Source organism: Pelmatolapia mariae, linkage group LG10_11 (assembly GCF_036321145.2).
Source record: "Pelmatolapia mariae isolate MD_Pm_ZW linkage group LG10_11, Pm_UMD_F_2, whole genome shotgun sequence".
Taxonomy (NCBI): Eukaryota; Metazoa; Chordata; class Actinopteri; order Cichliformes; family Cichlidae; genus Pelmatolapia; species Pelmatolapia mariae.
This window is the reverse complement of record NC_086236.1, coordinates 60653512-60668873: the sequence shown is the minus strand read 5'-3', so window position 1 is coordinate 60668873 and position 15362 is coordinate 60653512. Positions and strand designations below refer to the sequence as shown.

The 15362-nt window shown below is 42.3% G+C and overlaps 1 protein-coding gene across 1 annotated transcript; it reads right to left on the bottom strand.

Moving 5' to 3' along the window:
• Positions 1 to 49: 49 nt before the first annotated feature.
• Positions 50 to 15329, bottom strand: vars1 (valyl-tRNA synthetase 1). The gene is made up of 29 exons (XM_063485835.1): positions 15254 to 15329; positions 14378 to 14736; positions 14150 to 14293; positions 13857 to 14058; positions 13655 to 13770; positions 12988 to 13063; positions 11382 to 11482; positions 11161 to 11288; positions 10907 to 11071; positions 10739 to 10820; positions 10528 to 10647; positions 7752 to 7860; positions 7479 to 7658; positions 7180 to 7304; positions 6945 to 7048; positions 6692 to 6850; positions 6078 to 6168; positions 5847 to 5952; positions 5618 to 5688; positions 5282 to 5407; positions 5091 to 5195; positions 4508 to 4655; positions 4013 to 4140; positions 3569 to 3724; positions 3253 to 3477; positions 3005 to 3116; positions 806 to 981; positions 308 to 457; positions 50 to 224 (listed from the first exon to the last, which is right to left on the bottom strand). Exons 1-29 carry the CDS (start codon positions 15297 to 15299, stop codon positions 156 to 158), a joined length of 3879 nt encoding a protein of 1292 aa, XP_063341905.1. The 5' UTR covers positions 15300 to 15329; the 3' UTR covers positions 50 to 155.
• Positions 15330 to 15362: the final 33 nt, after the last annotated feature.

The window sequence follows — 15362 nt, the reverse complement described above, 5'->3', positions numbered from 1 at the left end:
TACAAGCGAATTAGATTAATAGATTGCTTCACATCCCTGAAGACCGCTGTCTGGTACAAGAGTTTTATTGAGTATTGTCCATTCTTCACTTGGGAAAAAAAAGAAAATTAACATGACATGAAAAAAAGCAGATTTTACATAAAGCTAAATAGGAATTAAATCATTTTCCTGAAGTTGTCCATGGCTTCTTTCACCTTCTCAAGCTCAGTCTGGCTCTGTCGTAGCTGTGGAGAGAAAGAGGAAGTTTCCTATTTACAAGGAATTCTTACATCCTGAGAATCCTGGCGAGTCAATTTCCTTTTCCCACCTTCTCAGCGTCCTGCTCCTGCACCTTCACCGGCACCTTCTCCTTGTAGTCATTCTTCCCCATCTTCTCTCTCAGTTTCTCCATCTGTTTCTCCAAATCACCTTTCTTCGTCATCAGCTTAGCCACTTCCTTCTCCACGTCAATAAGACCCTGTGGGGGTGGGAAGAAGTGAAAATGGGAATGGCAGCTAAAACTTGTGATCCTGTTATTTTTGCTCTGTAGTGGAGAAACTTAGAAAAAAACAACTCAACTGCCATTCAGGTGGAGCAAATTTAAAAATAGCATCCCTGATAGATATGAGTAGATATGCATTTATGCTATCAGGCTATTCACAGGGGAATTCACCTAATTTAAAACTTGAAAAAAAGAAAACCTACAAGTAAAACACTAGTGCATTCATAGTACAAGGGATCTAAAATACACACTTAGATACACACACCTGATATAACAGACAGATGGAAGGATACAAACAGAACAGGGCAGATTACTGGCCCTCACCTTGAGCATAAGGTTGACAGTACATCTGTCAGAAGCGATAGCCACAGCACAGCCTTCTGGGACAGGCTGGTTGGCTGTCAGAGGGATGACGGCCTGAGAATAAGACAAGGTCTGGATCTGCAGACTGTATTTCTGCACCAGGGACACGGTTGCAGAGTCTATGCACTGGAGGTAGCCTAGGAGAGGAAAGTACAGATGGTAAAGGTTTCGAGCATCAGAACAGTGCATTCCTGATGAGCTATAACTCTGATTCAGTGCATACACATTCTCTACATATTGGTGTGCAGTTTAATTCATTTTAATGAAGCATATTTTATAATAACAACATATGGTATGTAAATGTTTTAACATATTTTCCAATATCTGTATGCCAAAGTTGAACTATAAAGTAGAGGTTGGAAAATATTATGTAAAGTAGCTGAAAACTGCTTGTTAGACTCTAATCCTTCCTTTTAATAGCAAGTTTACTTCTTTAGAGAATCAGAAACTTTTCTTGGAGACTTCTAAAGTCTTCGTGTGTTTCATGCCAAACTCTTGTTGCTGTAGTCCACTCGATCTGTCACTACAGTTGCTCCCCTCTTTAGAGCTTTAAATCATCGCTTGTCATAAAACGCAGCATTACTGCCATCAAATTCAAAACTATAGTGGAATAAAAATAGACTGCTCAAAAAAATTAAATAAGGGAACACTCGATCATCCCAGTATAACATAATATTCCTAAAATTTAAGTGTCATCAATCTGTCCAGTCAGAAATCATAAACCATACAGAATCATGTTCACCTGCTTTGGTGCAAATGAAAGTTGCTGGAGAAGCAACAACAAGACAACCTCTGGAAAGGAAATGGTTTTCACAGGTGACGGCCACAGACCATTGCTCTCGCTCTATCCCTCCTGATTTTACTTGCTGCTGGTTGCATGAGTCACTGTCTACATCCCACTCAGGTTACTCAGTGAGTCCAGCTCCAGGATGGCCACATCCATACAAGAAGATTTGCGGTGTCTCTCAGACAGACACCAGGGGACATGAGGAGAGCTGGACAACTTGGCAGCAGGACCGGTATCTGGTCCATTGTGCAGCGGAGACAGAATGACCTCCAGCAGGTTATTCAAGCGCATGTTTCTAACCAAACAGTCAGAATCAGACTCTACGAGGGTGACAAGTGGGATCTGTGCTCACAGCCAAGCACCATGCAGCTCAACTGGCATTCTCCTAGGAAAACCAGAACTGGCAGGCTCGCCACTGGCATCCCATTCTCTTCACAGATGATGTTGCAGGCAGCATAACATTTGCCACAGCATCTCCAGACTATTTCATGCTTGTCACGTGCTTAGTATGAACCTGCTTTCATCTGTGAAGAGAACAGGGCGCCAGTAGTGGACCTGCCAGTTCTGGTGCTCTCTGGCAAACTCCAATCAAGCTGCACGGAGCTGATCTGTGAGCACAAATCAGGCCGCCAGATCAGGTGAATGTCGCCAGGTCCTCACATATTTTGTTTCTAACAGTTTGATCTGAAACAAGGATGTATGTAGCCCGCTGGAGGTCATTCTGTAAGGGCTCTGGCAGTGCTCCTTGTCCCACAGAGAAGAACAGATAGCATAAGAGCCAGCTCTGCTAGTATCCCCAGGTATCACCTCCACACTGTTGAGACTGTGCTGGGGGAAGACAGCAAATCTTGTGATAACACGTATGAATGTACTGCCCTGGATGAACAGGACTCAACGGGCTTCAGATACCGACTTGAGCTACCAGCAGTGACAAGGATACTAACAAAAAGCCTAACTACAGGAAACTCAACCAGGAGGGCAAAATTTTCTGTGGTCACCACCCCTCCCCCCAACTTTCTCTGTCTTTGTTGTCTCTCCAGTCCACTTGTTGTCACTTTCATCTGCACCAAACCATTGTGACGTGAATTCTAAATGGTTTGTGCTTCCTAACTGGACAGATTAATATCCCAGAAGCTTAACTGGGACTGTAAGGTCAAGTGTTCCCTTAATTTTTCTGAGCAGTGTGCAAAAAGATTTCCATGTGAAGCTGGCAGGCTTGTGTGAACATGCTGAATTGAGCTAATTTCCAACTGTAAGTACAGCATTGAACAGACATGCTGGTTAATTTCCACTAATTTCCACATGAAAATAGATGAAATATGAACTAAAAATTATTTTAGCATCACTTTTAGAATTTATTTTGTGTGTCTTACAGTCAGCTCTGGTCTTGGTTAGATTGTAGTCAGCCCTGAGCGATCGGATCGTCTTGACAATGGTCATTATGAACTCCATGTCGCGGTCCACCTCCTCACTGTTCCAGCAGAACTACAACAAATCACAGGGAAAAAAATGTAATTGCAAAAAACACAAAACGGCACTCTCCACAAAAAAACTTTTTAAGGCTATTTGAGCATCAGTAAGATTCAGCACAAGCTGCCCCCCACCCCCTTCTTTTTCTCACCTCTTCGGTGGTGGGATATGATGTGACACAGATGCTGGGTGGATCGCTCTGAGGTTTTCTTCGTGGTAACCTCTGATAGAGCTCCTCAGTGACGAAGGGCATCAAGGGAGACAGCAGGCGTAGACCAACCTCTAGACAGGTGTAAAGGGTCTGTCTGCACACCAGGGCTTGTCTCTGGCTCGTGCTGTCTTCCTCTGCTTTACTGAATACTGGTTTCACACTTTCCTGGAAAACAAGAAGAGAGAAAGGAAAAGATAAGGAGGAAGTGGAACTTTCATGAGACTCTGGGCTGCTCAGTCGCCTACAAGATCCTTACCAGGTAGATGTCACAGAGCTCGTACAGCCAGAAGTTGTAGATGGCGGTGGTGATGGTCGGGAAGTCGTAGGCCTTGAAGCCGGCGTCACAGAGTGTAACAGCGGCGCTCAGCCTGGACAGAATCCACCTGTCAGATACGCTCTCCTCTCCAGATAACTGAGAGGATCGACAGAAGTGGGAAAAAAAAGAAAAAAAAAAGAGAGATCTTTAGATTCAGGCAACACAACCCCGTACCAGGTGTGTCCCAAATGTCAATGTGTGCAAATCTACGAATACAAATCATGGCAAACTAAGCCCCCAAACAGAAACTGTTTTTTTTTTGTTTTGTTTTTTTAAACAGAGATTTGGTCAAAATGTGTTACGTATGTAACTCGAGGAATATCAATAAGCATGGAACAGTCTTTGTTTATGTTCTGTATCCTTCATCTGTTCCCTTGGTCTCACCTGGACTTTCTCTGATGGTACAAAGTTGTCTCCTAGAGTCTTCATGGCAAACTTTACAGCATTCCACAGTTTGTTGCAGAAGTGACGGTAGCCCAGGATGCGGTTGACATCCAGGTTGATATCCCTACCTGCGAGATTCATAAATGAAGATTTCAGTAAATACCAAAGAACGACTCCAGTGGAAATCAAGCTGTATACTTGTTATACTTGTTAAAATGTGGTTTTCTATCTGCTAGAAAATGGCATTAGTGGCCATAGCTGTGGGTACTATAACATTGGTCTGATGAAAGAAAAGGTGCAGATCTACACCAAAGTCATTTTCAGGCATAAAGGGATTCATTTACCTGAAAAACTCATGAATGTCTACTTCTGATTGACAGATATAAGCTTTATGGTTTGTAATTAATGTATATTAGTGAATTTCAAACACTGGTCATTAAAAGGAATCTAAGAAGAAAAAAAACAGGACAAACAAGGAAGACGTAAAAAGTTCACCTTGGCTGGTGTAAGCACACAGAGCAAACCGGAGAGCATCTGTGCCACACTCTGGGATGCCATTTGGGTAGTCTGACTTCTGGCCCTGCTGCGCTCTCTCCACCTCCACAGGATCCAAGTTGCTGTCCATCAGCTGGGCATGAAGACCCTAGAGGATAGAAAGTAAGAGGACGAGGGATGTTTTCAACAATTTTCTCTTTTCATCTTCAGAATATGAGACCTCCTTCAACTGCCTGGTGTTTAAACTGGCCAGGGAGGAAAGGACCTTCAGAGGGAAAACATTCAGGGTTAAGCTTAGTTTACAAGTCCTTCAGTGCCCTCTAGAGGACAGGTCCGTTTCATCTGACTGAACAATTTCCCCGCAGCTGGCGAAGAGATTGATGGACTCAATAAAAGCTTGTTGGAAGCAGAAAGAGGTGCTTAATAAAGCTTATATAAGAGTAAGGGCCTCAAGGGACCCATAAGAGCATGGTGACTATGTAAAAGACAACCCAAACAGATAGGAGAAAAGAGTATGTATATTTACGTTTGCCTAAGTGTTTGTGTGTATCTGAGCGTGGATTAAAGGCTGATTAGGCTTTACCTCCAGGGAGATCCCTGTAATGACGTCTAGAGGGTCGATAACGTTGCCCAGAGACTTGCTCATCTTCCTTCCGTGAGCATCACGTACCACTGCATGCAGATAAACCTGAAAAATGAAACGAAAACATCAGTGAGTCATGTAGTACAAATATCACATCCTGCTGTGTCAGTGTCGTGGGTGATTGGTCTCACCTCTTTGAAGGGCAGCTTGCCTGTCAGTTTGAGACCCATCATCACCATGCGGGCAACCCAGAAGAACAGGATGTCATGGCCCGTCTCCAACAAGGTGCCAGGGTAAAACACCTGCAGGTCCTCATTCTAGAACCAACGACAACAAACACATTGGGAAAAACACTGAACGATAAATATTTTAGGAGGGTTTTTTCTTTTATACTATGAAACCAGAAATCAGGTATTAACATTTCCATGTTTCTCTTTTCTATTCTGCTTAAGGTATTCTTTCAGTCTACTGAAACAATGTGCCCTCTGTGTCAGCAGAAAGAAAGTCATTTAACCTCAGTGTTTTACCTCATTAGGCCAGCCGAAGATAGAAAAGGGGAAAATGCCAGACGAGAACCAAGTGTCCAGAACGTCCTCGTCTGAAACGCAGGAGCAAAAGTTATCTAATCTGCATGAATATGGAGTAGAATTAATTAAATTAGGCGAATGTGTGTGTTGGCGCATTATGAAGTTATTAGATAACTTTACAATAATTGTGGTACGGAAAAGTGCCAAATTAAAAACAGCTAAATCTCACCCTGTCTGAGGGTAATTTTGTCGGCAGACACATTAAAGCGTTTCGCCGCCTTCTCCCTGGCCTCTTCCTCTGATCTCCCACTCACCCAGTAATGACCGTCCATGTCCTGCAGGCAAAAGAACAGAAGAAGAAATAAATCAGGGAAACAATGACATGCACGATACGGATGCAGCTTTTATCTGTCATCTGAAGTCCTCCAGACCTTGACAACAGAAAGAGAAGTCATCTTACCTCTCCTGGTTTCACAGACGGATCGTTGACAGTGATGAAGTAAGCAGGAATACGGTGACCCCACCACAGCTGCCGAGAGATACACCAATCCCTGAAAAAGAAGACAGAGAGACGGATGTGAAAATGAACTCTGTGCACACTTTCTGATAATCATCTCCTTTCTAGACCTGAACCAATTTGTTCACTAATAGGTGAGGCGATGGCAGAAAATTAACTGGCATCAATTTTAATAATTGATAATGTAATATATTCTTTTTTAATTAAACTTTCTCCGGTTCTGCCTCATCACTTTCTATTAACTGATTTCCTTTTTTCCTGTGTGATGAGAAATCAAATATCTTCGGGCTTAAACAAGCTTGTTTCTGAGAAAACTTCATGTGTTTTAAATAACATATTAATCAAATAGCCAAGGAAATATTCTGCCAATTAACTGATAACAAAAAGACTTCCAATTGTAGCCCAACTACAGTAAAGTTAATATTTCCTACACTGAAATTGACACCTTTTCTCAAGATTTCGGTTTAAATGCCTAAAACTGCAGAAACTGAAAGTGTCAAAATGCTTAAACTAAAAGCTTAAAACTAAAAAATAAACAATCAGGAAGCAGTATTTACTTAATGTTGTCCAGCCAGTTGAACCATGTTTTGAGATGGTGGTCAGGGATGATTTTGAGCCTGCCTTCTCTGACAGCATCAGCAGCCTCCTTGCCCATATCTCTGCAGTCCACATACCACTGGGGCTTCAGCAGCGGCTCCACAATGTCCTTGGAACGGCTGATAGGGAACACGCACAATGGGGCTTAAAGGAATACGGATAAAGGAATCTCAAACAAAAACAACCCATGTCCAGCTTGTGCACAAATTTTACCTGCAAACTGGGACAACCATAGGGTTGTCTTTGATCTCTTTAAACTGGCCTCTGTCTTTGAGAGCCTGAAGCACTGCTTTCCTGGCCTCAAAACGCTTCATGCCCTGGGGAGGGAAGGACGAGTTAAAAATAAAAAATTCTGAAAAATAAGATAGCCTCATGAAGCAAACTATGAGAAAGCATGACTTTAGTGTCACACACTGCAGGGGGGAAGGACGATAATGAGACACTATACCAGGAAGGGAGGAGGCACGTTAATGAGCAGGCCATTTTCATCCAAGATGTTGATGAAGGCCAGATTGTGTCTCTCTCCAACCTCGTAGTCATTATGGTCATGAGCCGGGGTGATTTTGACAGCGCCTGAACAGAAAATGGTGCAGAGAGACAGGCCAAGCAGAGAACAAGGGAAAAAGGAAAAAAAAGAACAATTGTAATGAGGCAAGTGGCTGGGCTTAACGACTTGTTATGATTACTTATTCTCGGCACACTGTAGACCTGCAGCCATGACATCTTTTTTCTGTACCCCGGGCCTACCTGTTCCAAAGCTCATGTCCACAAAGTCATCAAAGACTATGGGCATCTTGCGGTCACAGAAAGGATGAAGAACCATTTTTCCTTTCAGATGCTGATATCTGGCGTCGGCAGGGTGAACGGCTACTGCGGTGTCTCCGAGCATAGTCTCGATACGAGTCGTGGCCACGATCACCTCCTCATCTGAGGGACAGAGACAGAACAAGGAGACCTGTATCGTAACAGCAGCACAAAGTGTCTTTGTTAACATTTTTTGCTTTCCATAAATTTACATACCAGATCCATCCACCTTGTAGGCAAAAGACACCAAGACCCCAAACTCAATTTTCTCCTTGTAACCAGGCACAGGCAAAAGAGTCCTGCCAGCGAGCTCCTTTTTATCCACCTGAAAGCCGAAAAATACATTTAATCAAGAGGGGACACAATGCCTGGCACTGCCAAAATGGCTCTGTTACCATTACAGCCTAATAACAGGGTTATCAGTGGAGCCTTTTTCAGGGTATTTATTCTGTTCATGCAGTCACACATTTATACAAAAAAGCCTAACAAAGTAAGCAAGAGCCCTTAAATGCAAAAGTGTTTCATTTTGTATTCACACGAGCAGGAACTTGCATGAATTACCACATTACACAAAGTAAAGATACAATATCTCATCACAGTAAGTAGTACAAAGAATCCAAGAGTCTTTTTTCAATACTTCATGCTTCAGACATAATTCCGTAGGTAATCTAAAGGTTTGTGCTGATATATCCAGTCCTAGTAATCAGTGGGTGATATTACCTAATGTAACATTGCTTCATCAGTCTGTTAAAAGAACGCAACTCTATCATCGAGATGTGATTCGGTTTTATGCTAATGTTCCTCACGGCTTCATTAAGACATTCTCACATCATTATGAGAACGAGCTGCAGTGCTCACGCCACATTTACCATATTTGGAAAGCACATCTAATGCCATGAAATGCACGAGCTCAGGGATATCATACCATAACACTTGTACTGTATTATGATGGTTAATTTGATCATTAAGAGACGCCACATCCAATATCTGGCTATGGAATAAACATCCATACACTCAGACTAATATTAAACTGTAGCTTAGAAATGGAGCAACAGTAACAAACTTCATCTCCTGTTAATACTGTTCATTAACTTTATTAATCAGGACTTCAGATGGGTGAACTTTTATCTCTTTCCCCCATGAAGACAACATTTGACAACCTTCCTAGTACCCTTAACAATTAGTCTGACACCTCATATATCAATAAAGATGTAGTTTGGCGACCAAGTAGCTGCATAGGTGGAGACCATCCTCACTATCTTCTGATGCAGAGCCAGTCATTTTGTTCTATAAGCAGGTGTGAAATATCACAGAACCTGCTCAGCTCAGGAAAGAGCTTCGAGGGTTACAAGGTAGTAGACTTTCAAGGGCTAAAGAGCCAATAAATGTGAAATTATAGAGTGAAATGAGTGAGGGCAGGTCTGTGTACACCTCCTGCATGTAAAGGCATGCTGATGGTGTCTTTGGGCTCTGTGTGATGTATCTGGACCAGTGCTGCTGGTCCTTAACATATATCATATAGTTTCATAAAGGAGCAGCTTTGAAGTTTCCTCTTTGTCACAGCCACAGATCGCCGGACTCACTCTTATGTGCAGTTACTAATTTGTTCTGACAAGTCAGTGCAGACCCCTGTTACTGTTCACCAGCCTGTTTTCTTCTGCTTCATCCACAACAGAGTAATTCACGACAGCCATTTCAAAAACTGGGCAGTCTGCTTTGTGCCTCCTCCTTGTTTGTTAGCTTTTAGGGTTGCGTGTTGCCTGGTGTGAAAGATTAACTGCACCTAGAAGGGCTTTCATGTTCCTGACTGTTATTTTTTTGTTCTGTAACCTGTTTTTGTCTGAGTCCAAGTTGAAAAACCTACAGGAGAGCAGGCCAGGTATTAATAGTTCACTTACTAAAACGCCACATGGGGTTTAAGGAGGTCAGAGACCCCAAGATTTTTTTTCCCTTTCTTTATTGTCCAGAACAGTCAGGCTGAGTTCTTATACTTCACTTACAAGTTAGATTGAGTTTGGAGCGGGTTTCACCTGGTTGGTTAATATTGATCCCCCTATTAAGTTGGGGTGGTATCATTTGTTTGGCCTAAGTTTGATTTGAGCAGAGTGTACCAGACTTGGTACATTTTTTTCCTCGGGGTAACTGTTCATGGGGGAGTTCACAATATAATCATGTTTCAGTGAGCTTAGCAAATCCACAAGATGCATGTGAGACAGCTCCATTTATATTCTTTATATACTTGTCTGTGAATGTCCATCCTAGCATGAGTACCATTGTGGCTAGAGGTGGGACACACCAGACACCCCACAATACAACATCACAATACTTAACTCACAATATGATATTAGTGTGACTTCCAACATTTATCGATATTTGAATGTTAAAGTAATATATATTACAATTTATGACCCTTTTTTCAACTGTAAATTGCAGTCAGTCCAAGTCCAACTGCAACGGTTTACAAAAAGCTCGCCTCCTATCAGACCACCTGTGCAATTAGCTTGCGATCAAATATGGTCGTGACCCTCAACCTCTTGGCAACCATTTAGTCATCACAAGTTGAAATCTGCCAGAATGTGAAATAATTCAATATAACCTCCAGGTAGCCACCAATTTATTTGTAGATGTGTCACATTTTTATTTGTGTGACTGAGCTTTTAGCTTGTCTTGAATTAGGAGGTAGGTTTGTCAAGTTACGGATGTTTGTTTTTTTTTTGGTTCAGCTGATTTAATCGAAGTTTTCTCAGCTAACATTACCTCAGGATGTGGTGCACGAGATGAGCACCGTTGTTCATATCATTCCAAAAGTATTTTAAATATTTCATTAAACATCAATATTTGGTGTCCCTGTATTGATCCAATGTTGCCATGGAAAATATCTCAGTCTATCAATATTCCCTCCACTTGCAGTTGTCTTGGGGTGAAAAAAGGTCCCAAAAATGAGACACACTGCTTAATATTAAACCAAAATGCTTAACGCAGAGTGACTTGCCTCTATGTCAGAGATGGCAGAGTTTAGTGTACAGGACCAGTTGACCAGCCTCTTGCTCCTGTAGATCACTCCCTCATCGTGCATGCGGATAAAGGCCTCTTGGACTGCATAGGAAAGTTTCTAGAGGAGCCCAGGTAAACAGAAAAATTTTATTTTTTAACTATTATCGAACACAAAATTTCCCACACTTCAAAGATTTTAGAAACCTTACAGGGTCCATGGTGAAGCAAGCTCTGTCCCAGTCCAGGGAAGAGCCCAGTTTCTTCAGCTGATGGTAGATCCGGTCTCCCTTCCTACAAGGGATAAAAAGAAATATTGTGGTGTTTTTCCTATTTAAGATTGTTTAAATCTTCGTTTTCCTGCTACTTCTTTTACTCACTCATTCTTCCATTTCCAGACTTCCCGGATAAAGTTTTCCCTGCCCAAGTCATGACGGCTCATGCCCTTCTCTCTCATCAGCTTTTTCTCCACCACCACCTGGGTCGCAATGCCAGCGTGGTCACAGCCCGGGTTCCACAGGGTGGTCTCACCTCGCATCCTGTGCCTGCACAGACCGGATGGGAGATTAGCTCAAACATATTAGCAGAGAGAAATTTCATTAGTTAACAAAAGAATTATAGTTTATTAAATTACCATCTGGTCAGACAGTCTTGGATGGCGTTGGTGAGGGCGTGACCCAGGTGAAGTGATCCTGTCACATTAGGTGGAGGGATGCACATCATGAAGATGCCCTTAGCATTTTCCTCACTGATACTCTTCCTCTACAGAATATAGTGACAGACAGGTTATTTGAAGCTAAAATTATCAATTAAAAATCTAATTCAGGACCATTTTTATAATATCTGAGGACTTACCCCATACTCAGGCTTGAAGAAGCCCTGCTTCTCCCACCACCGATACCAGGCAGCCTCCACATACTGAGGACTGTAGGAGTCAGGAAGTAGACTAACAACATCTGGCAGCAAAGGTGAGGAAAAGGTTGAGTAAAGCATCTGAAGCTCACTCAAGTGAAATGCTGAAAAAACTACTAATATCACAGCCTGAAAAGAAGGTGCACTTTTTCAAATACGTCATCACTCAGTGGAATAATAAACCTCTAATGAATAAAAAAAGCTGCAAAATCCAGAAGGACTAAACGTAAAGGTCAACAAAGCACAATAATACACACATAGTACACAATGAGAAGTGTGAAGACACTTGGATGTTAAGCTTTCTAGCATACATATGAACATCAAATCCTGAAGCCTGATGTAGAATCTGTTCCCCCAAATCTAAAGAATACTGTGGTTGTCTATCCTATGTGTCTTTTATTTTACACAGCACCTACTTGGTGAAATGTCCACATTTATCTAAAAACTAACTACAGAACAACTTTTTGTGAATGAACAGCAGAGTCTGAATGGAGTGACCACAGGCCTGAGCTACAAAGGAGGATTTGGTGCTTACTGAGGCAACTTTAGGGTTAAACCTGGATTTTCTGGGTAATGATAGTGGCTAACTTGTGATGGGATGGCACATCACCATGGTAACTTCTGCTGCAGATCCATCTTGTTATAAAGGAAGTGAAGTACAAGAGAGGGGGTCAATTGGTACAAAACTACCACCCACTGATCAATCAATTCTCCGGAAAATAGTAGCACCATTAACATGGACCTCGTGCCCAGACAGCAGGAAGGTCTATTTTATCCAGCTTTACTTCCTGGCTTTTTATTGACATAGTGCTTTTCCAATACCGCGCACACGCACGCACGCACGCTAACCTCTAGAAACTAACTTGATTTACAGTGGGGTTTTTTAAATACCAGGCCGCAGCTTCAATCATTTAACGTGCTTTTGGTATCAGACACGTCACACTTGTAATGCTTTTAGCCCACACTGTTTGAACTTTGCATATTTTTCAGATATTACAGTCTTTGTTGTTCTGCTGCCAACAGACCTGTCAGTGTTGTTTCCCCTTTCCTGCCCTACTCTCTCCTACTTTGCTCGTCAATTCCCTCTTTATCAGGTGAGCCAGGTCCGGTCATTGATGACTGCTCTGCCTCTAACTAAAGGACCTTGTTCTACCAGACCAACCAGCTCTCCAGCATTTTCAGATCTCCACTTCCTTCTTTCTTTCTCTTGTAAGATGGAAGTACTGGTAGGCTGTCTTTTTGCAGTTTTATTTGTTGGTTTACTTTTTTACCTCATTAGTTTAGGGAGAGAAGCTCTTGGTCCTACAGCCCACTGACCCTAACTTATTCCACTTTTTTGCTTCTTTTTTTTGCCAGGCCATTTCCTCTGTTTTATTTTCTGTTTAAATTAAACAGCTTGAAACTTAGGTGTGGCATCCGCTTTACAGGTTGTGGTCACTGAGATAAGGTAACTTCACAGTGCAAGCTCCAGGGAAGCTTCCCTGGAACACAAAGTTACGTGCAATGTGCTTACAGTACACAAATCAACTCAAGCATAGTGAACACTCACCTTTTTTTTCTCCAGCAGGGGTGGCGATGTTATATGTAATCACTCCCAATTCCTTCTTCTCAGGCTTGGCCTTTTTCTGAGAAAAAAAAAAGCAGAAGAAAAAAGAGATGAGAGAATAGTAATGTCTTCAGTGATTGTGTTACTATCAACTACAAATCAGATGGCTAGTTCAGGGTCACCCTTTCGAATTTTCATTTTCATTTTCAAAGTTTTGTATTCCGTATGTTTGTTTTTCTTACAGGTGAGGCAGTTAGTGATAAATTGTACTCTATCCTTTTATTATGTCTTCCCCTATCACCCTCCTCCCCCTTTTCCCCCATATCCTGCCTTAGACATTGTCATACTGTACACCACATATAATGTAATAACTGAAATGGCATGAACAGAAATTAAGAAATAAACAGATAAGCTCTGAACAAGAGCAGTCTATGGAGAATTTATACAGCTGATCACAGTGCATTGAGATCATAATTTTGACAGAACACAGCAGAACTAAAAATAAAAAAACAAGAAAGTGCTTGTATGAATGTAATATGTTATATAAATCACTTTCACTTTCAAGTAGAGTAGAAAAGCACTACATAAGAACAGATGATTTACCATGGATATTTGCGATTTTCAAAACTTCAAAAATGAATTTCTCTTTGTACATGTTGGGTATTTGTACCTCAGATGGCAGATGTGTCTTTTTCTTTGCTTCCATTTCTTTCTTCTGTTGGAATTTTTCAAGCTTTTCTCTCTTCTTTGCTTCTTTCTTCAGCTGGGCCTCCGTCTTCGGTGGGCCTGAGAGAGGAAACATCACAATGGCATGAAATACTGTACATTACATTCTGCTAATACTTATCAAGTGATTCGTTGAAGTTCCTAACCGTTTGCTGGAGCGCCGGGAGAGTCAGCAGCAGGACTGCCATTAACAGCATTTGTAGCAGCATTTGTTTTTGGTGTGACTGGGACCATCTTTTCACAAAGAACGATCTCCCCCAGTACCTTCAGGAACTGTGGCTGATTAATGCAGGTCGTGAACCATCTGGTAACATTCGTTACAGCCTTCCTGTCTGATGGCTCCAATGCCTGAGTATTTATAAAAGCATAATAAAGCTTATCTGTTCAGAGGCTATGCAGAAAAACCTGTTAGACAGAAAGTTTAGCGCAGCACACATACATATTTGAAGGGGAGTAAAACAGCTGTAGCTACAGCCATATCAGCCAGGGTAATGCTCTCTCCCACCAGATAGGTTCTTGGTGCCAAAGCCTGATCGAGAACCTTAAGAACACGCATCAGCTCTGCACGGGAACTCTGCTGGAGCTGAGAATGCACAAAGAGTAGGAGAATACATTTTTACATGAACAAATCAGACACACGTTCAGGTCCAAGGAAGCTTTTAAATACCTTCTTATCCACTCCTGTCACCCCCATCAGAGGGAAGACCACAGCACACGACACTGGGGTGAGCTCATTGTCTGCAAAGCTGAGCCACTGCCACACCTGGCTCTGCTGCTTAGCATCCAGACCAGCCCTCTTTCCCTGAAAGGCTAAGTACCATGACACAGCAGTGGCCCCGCTCACTAGAGAGTCACCATCCCCAGCTGCGGCCAGCACCAGGGCTGGTCTGGAGCGGGCGTTCAGAGATGCAGGAGGGTCCTCTGTGATGATCTGCGGCCGGGAGGACGGTCCATATTCTGCAGCTAAGAGAGCCAGAAGGCTCCTGAAGTCATCAGGGTGAGGGGACACGTAGAGAGTGGTCATCTCTGGTGAAGACACATTCAAGGATGCATAAAATAAGAGAGAAACATTCATTTTGTTGCTGTAATTGAGCATTTCCTTATCAGACTGGATGGGTGTGTTTGCTGGCAGAAACACTGTTATGCCAAACTTCATGCCACTCAAGGGGCATGTCCAGAAGGTGTGTCAAGTTTTTTTTTTAAAGCAAACTGTTTTAAACATATTTAATAAAATCAGCTTTAAGCATGTCACAGTGGGTATCAGATTAGCTTTAAAAAGGATAGGTATGCTAGCCCGTTAGCTCTTTGTTTCACTTTCTGCAGCTCTGAGCCGTGGCACCTGTCAGACTGATGAAAACTCATGCAAGCAGGCTAGTTAGCTTAAGCTAACGAGTCAAACTGAAAGAAGTTTTTCTTCAGCAGCTCCACCGTGAACTTTAATAAACCTTTATTCAAGCTGCCACAACTTTAAATTCACCAGAAAGTAAGCGTCTAAGAAACCTGCGGCTTGCTATTAAAATGTTTTAAAGCGAGTCATGCGTACCTTTGAATGAAACAGACAGAGACGTCAGCCCAGTTAGCACACACATACAACCACATGAATGCCCGTCTGATGCAATGAAACGGAATCGACGAGTTCCGGGTTTCAGCCG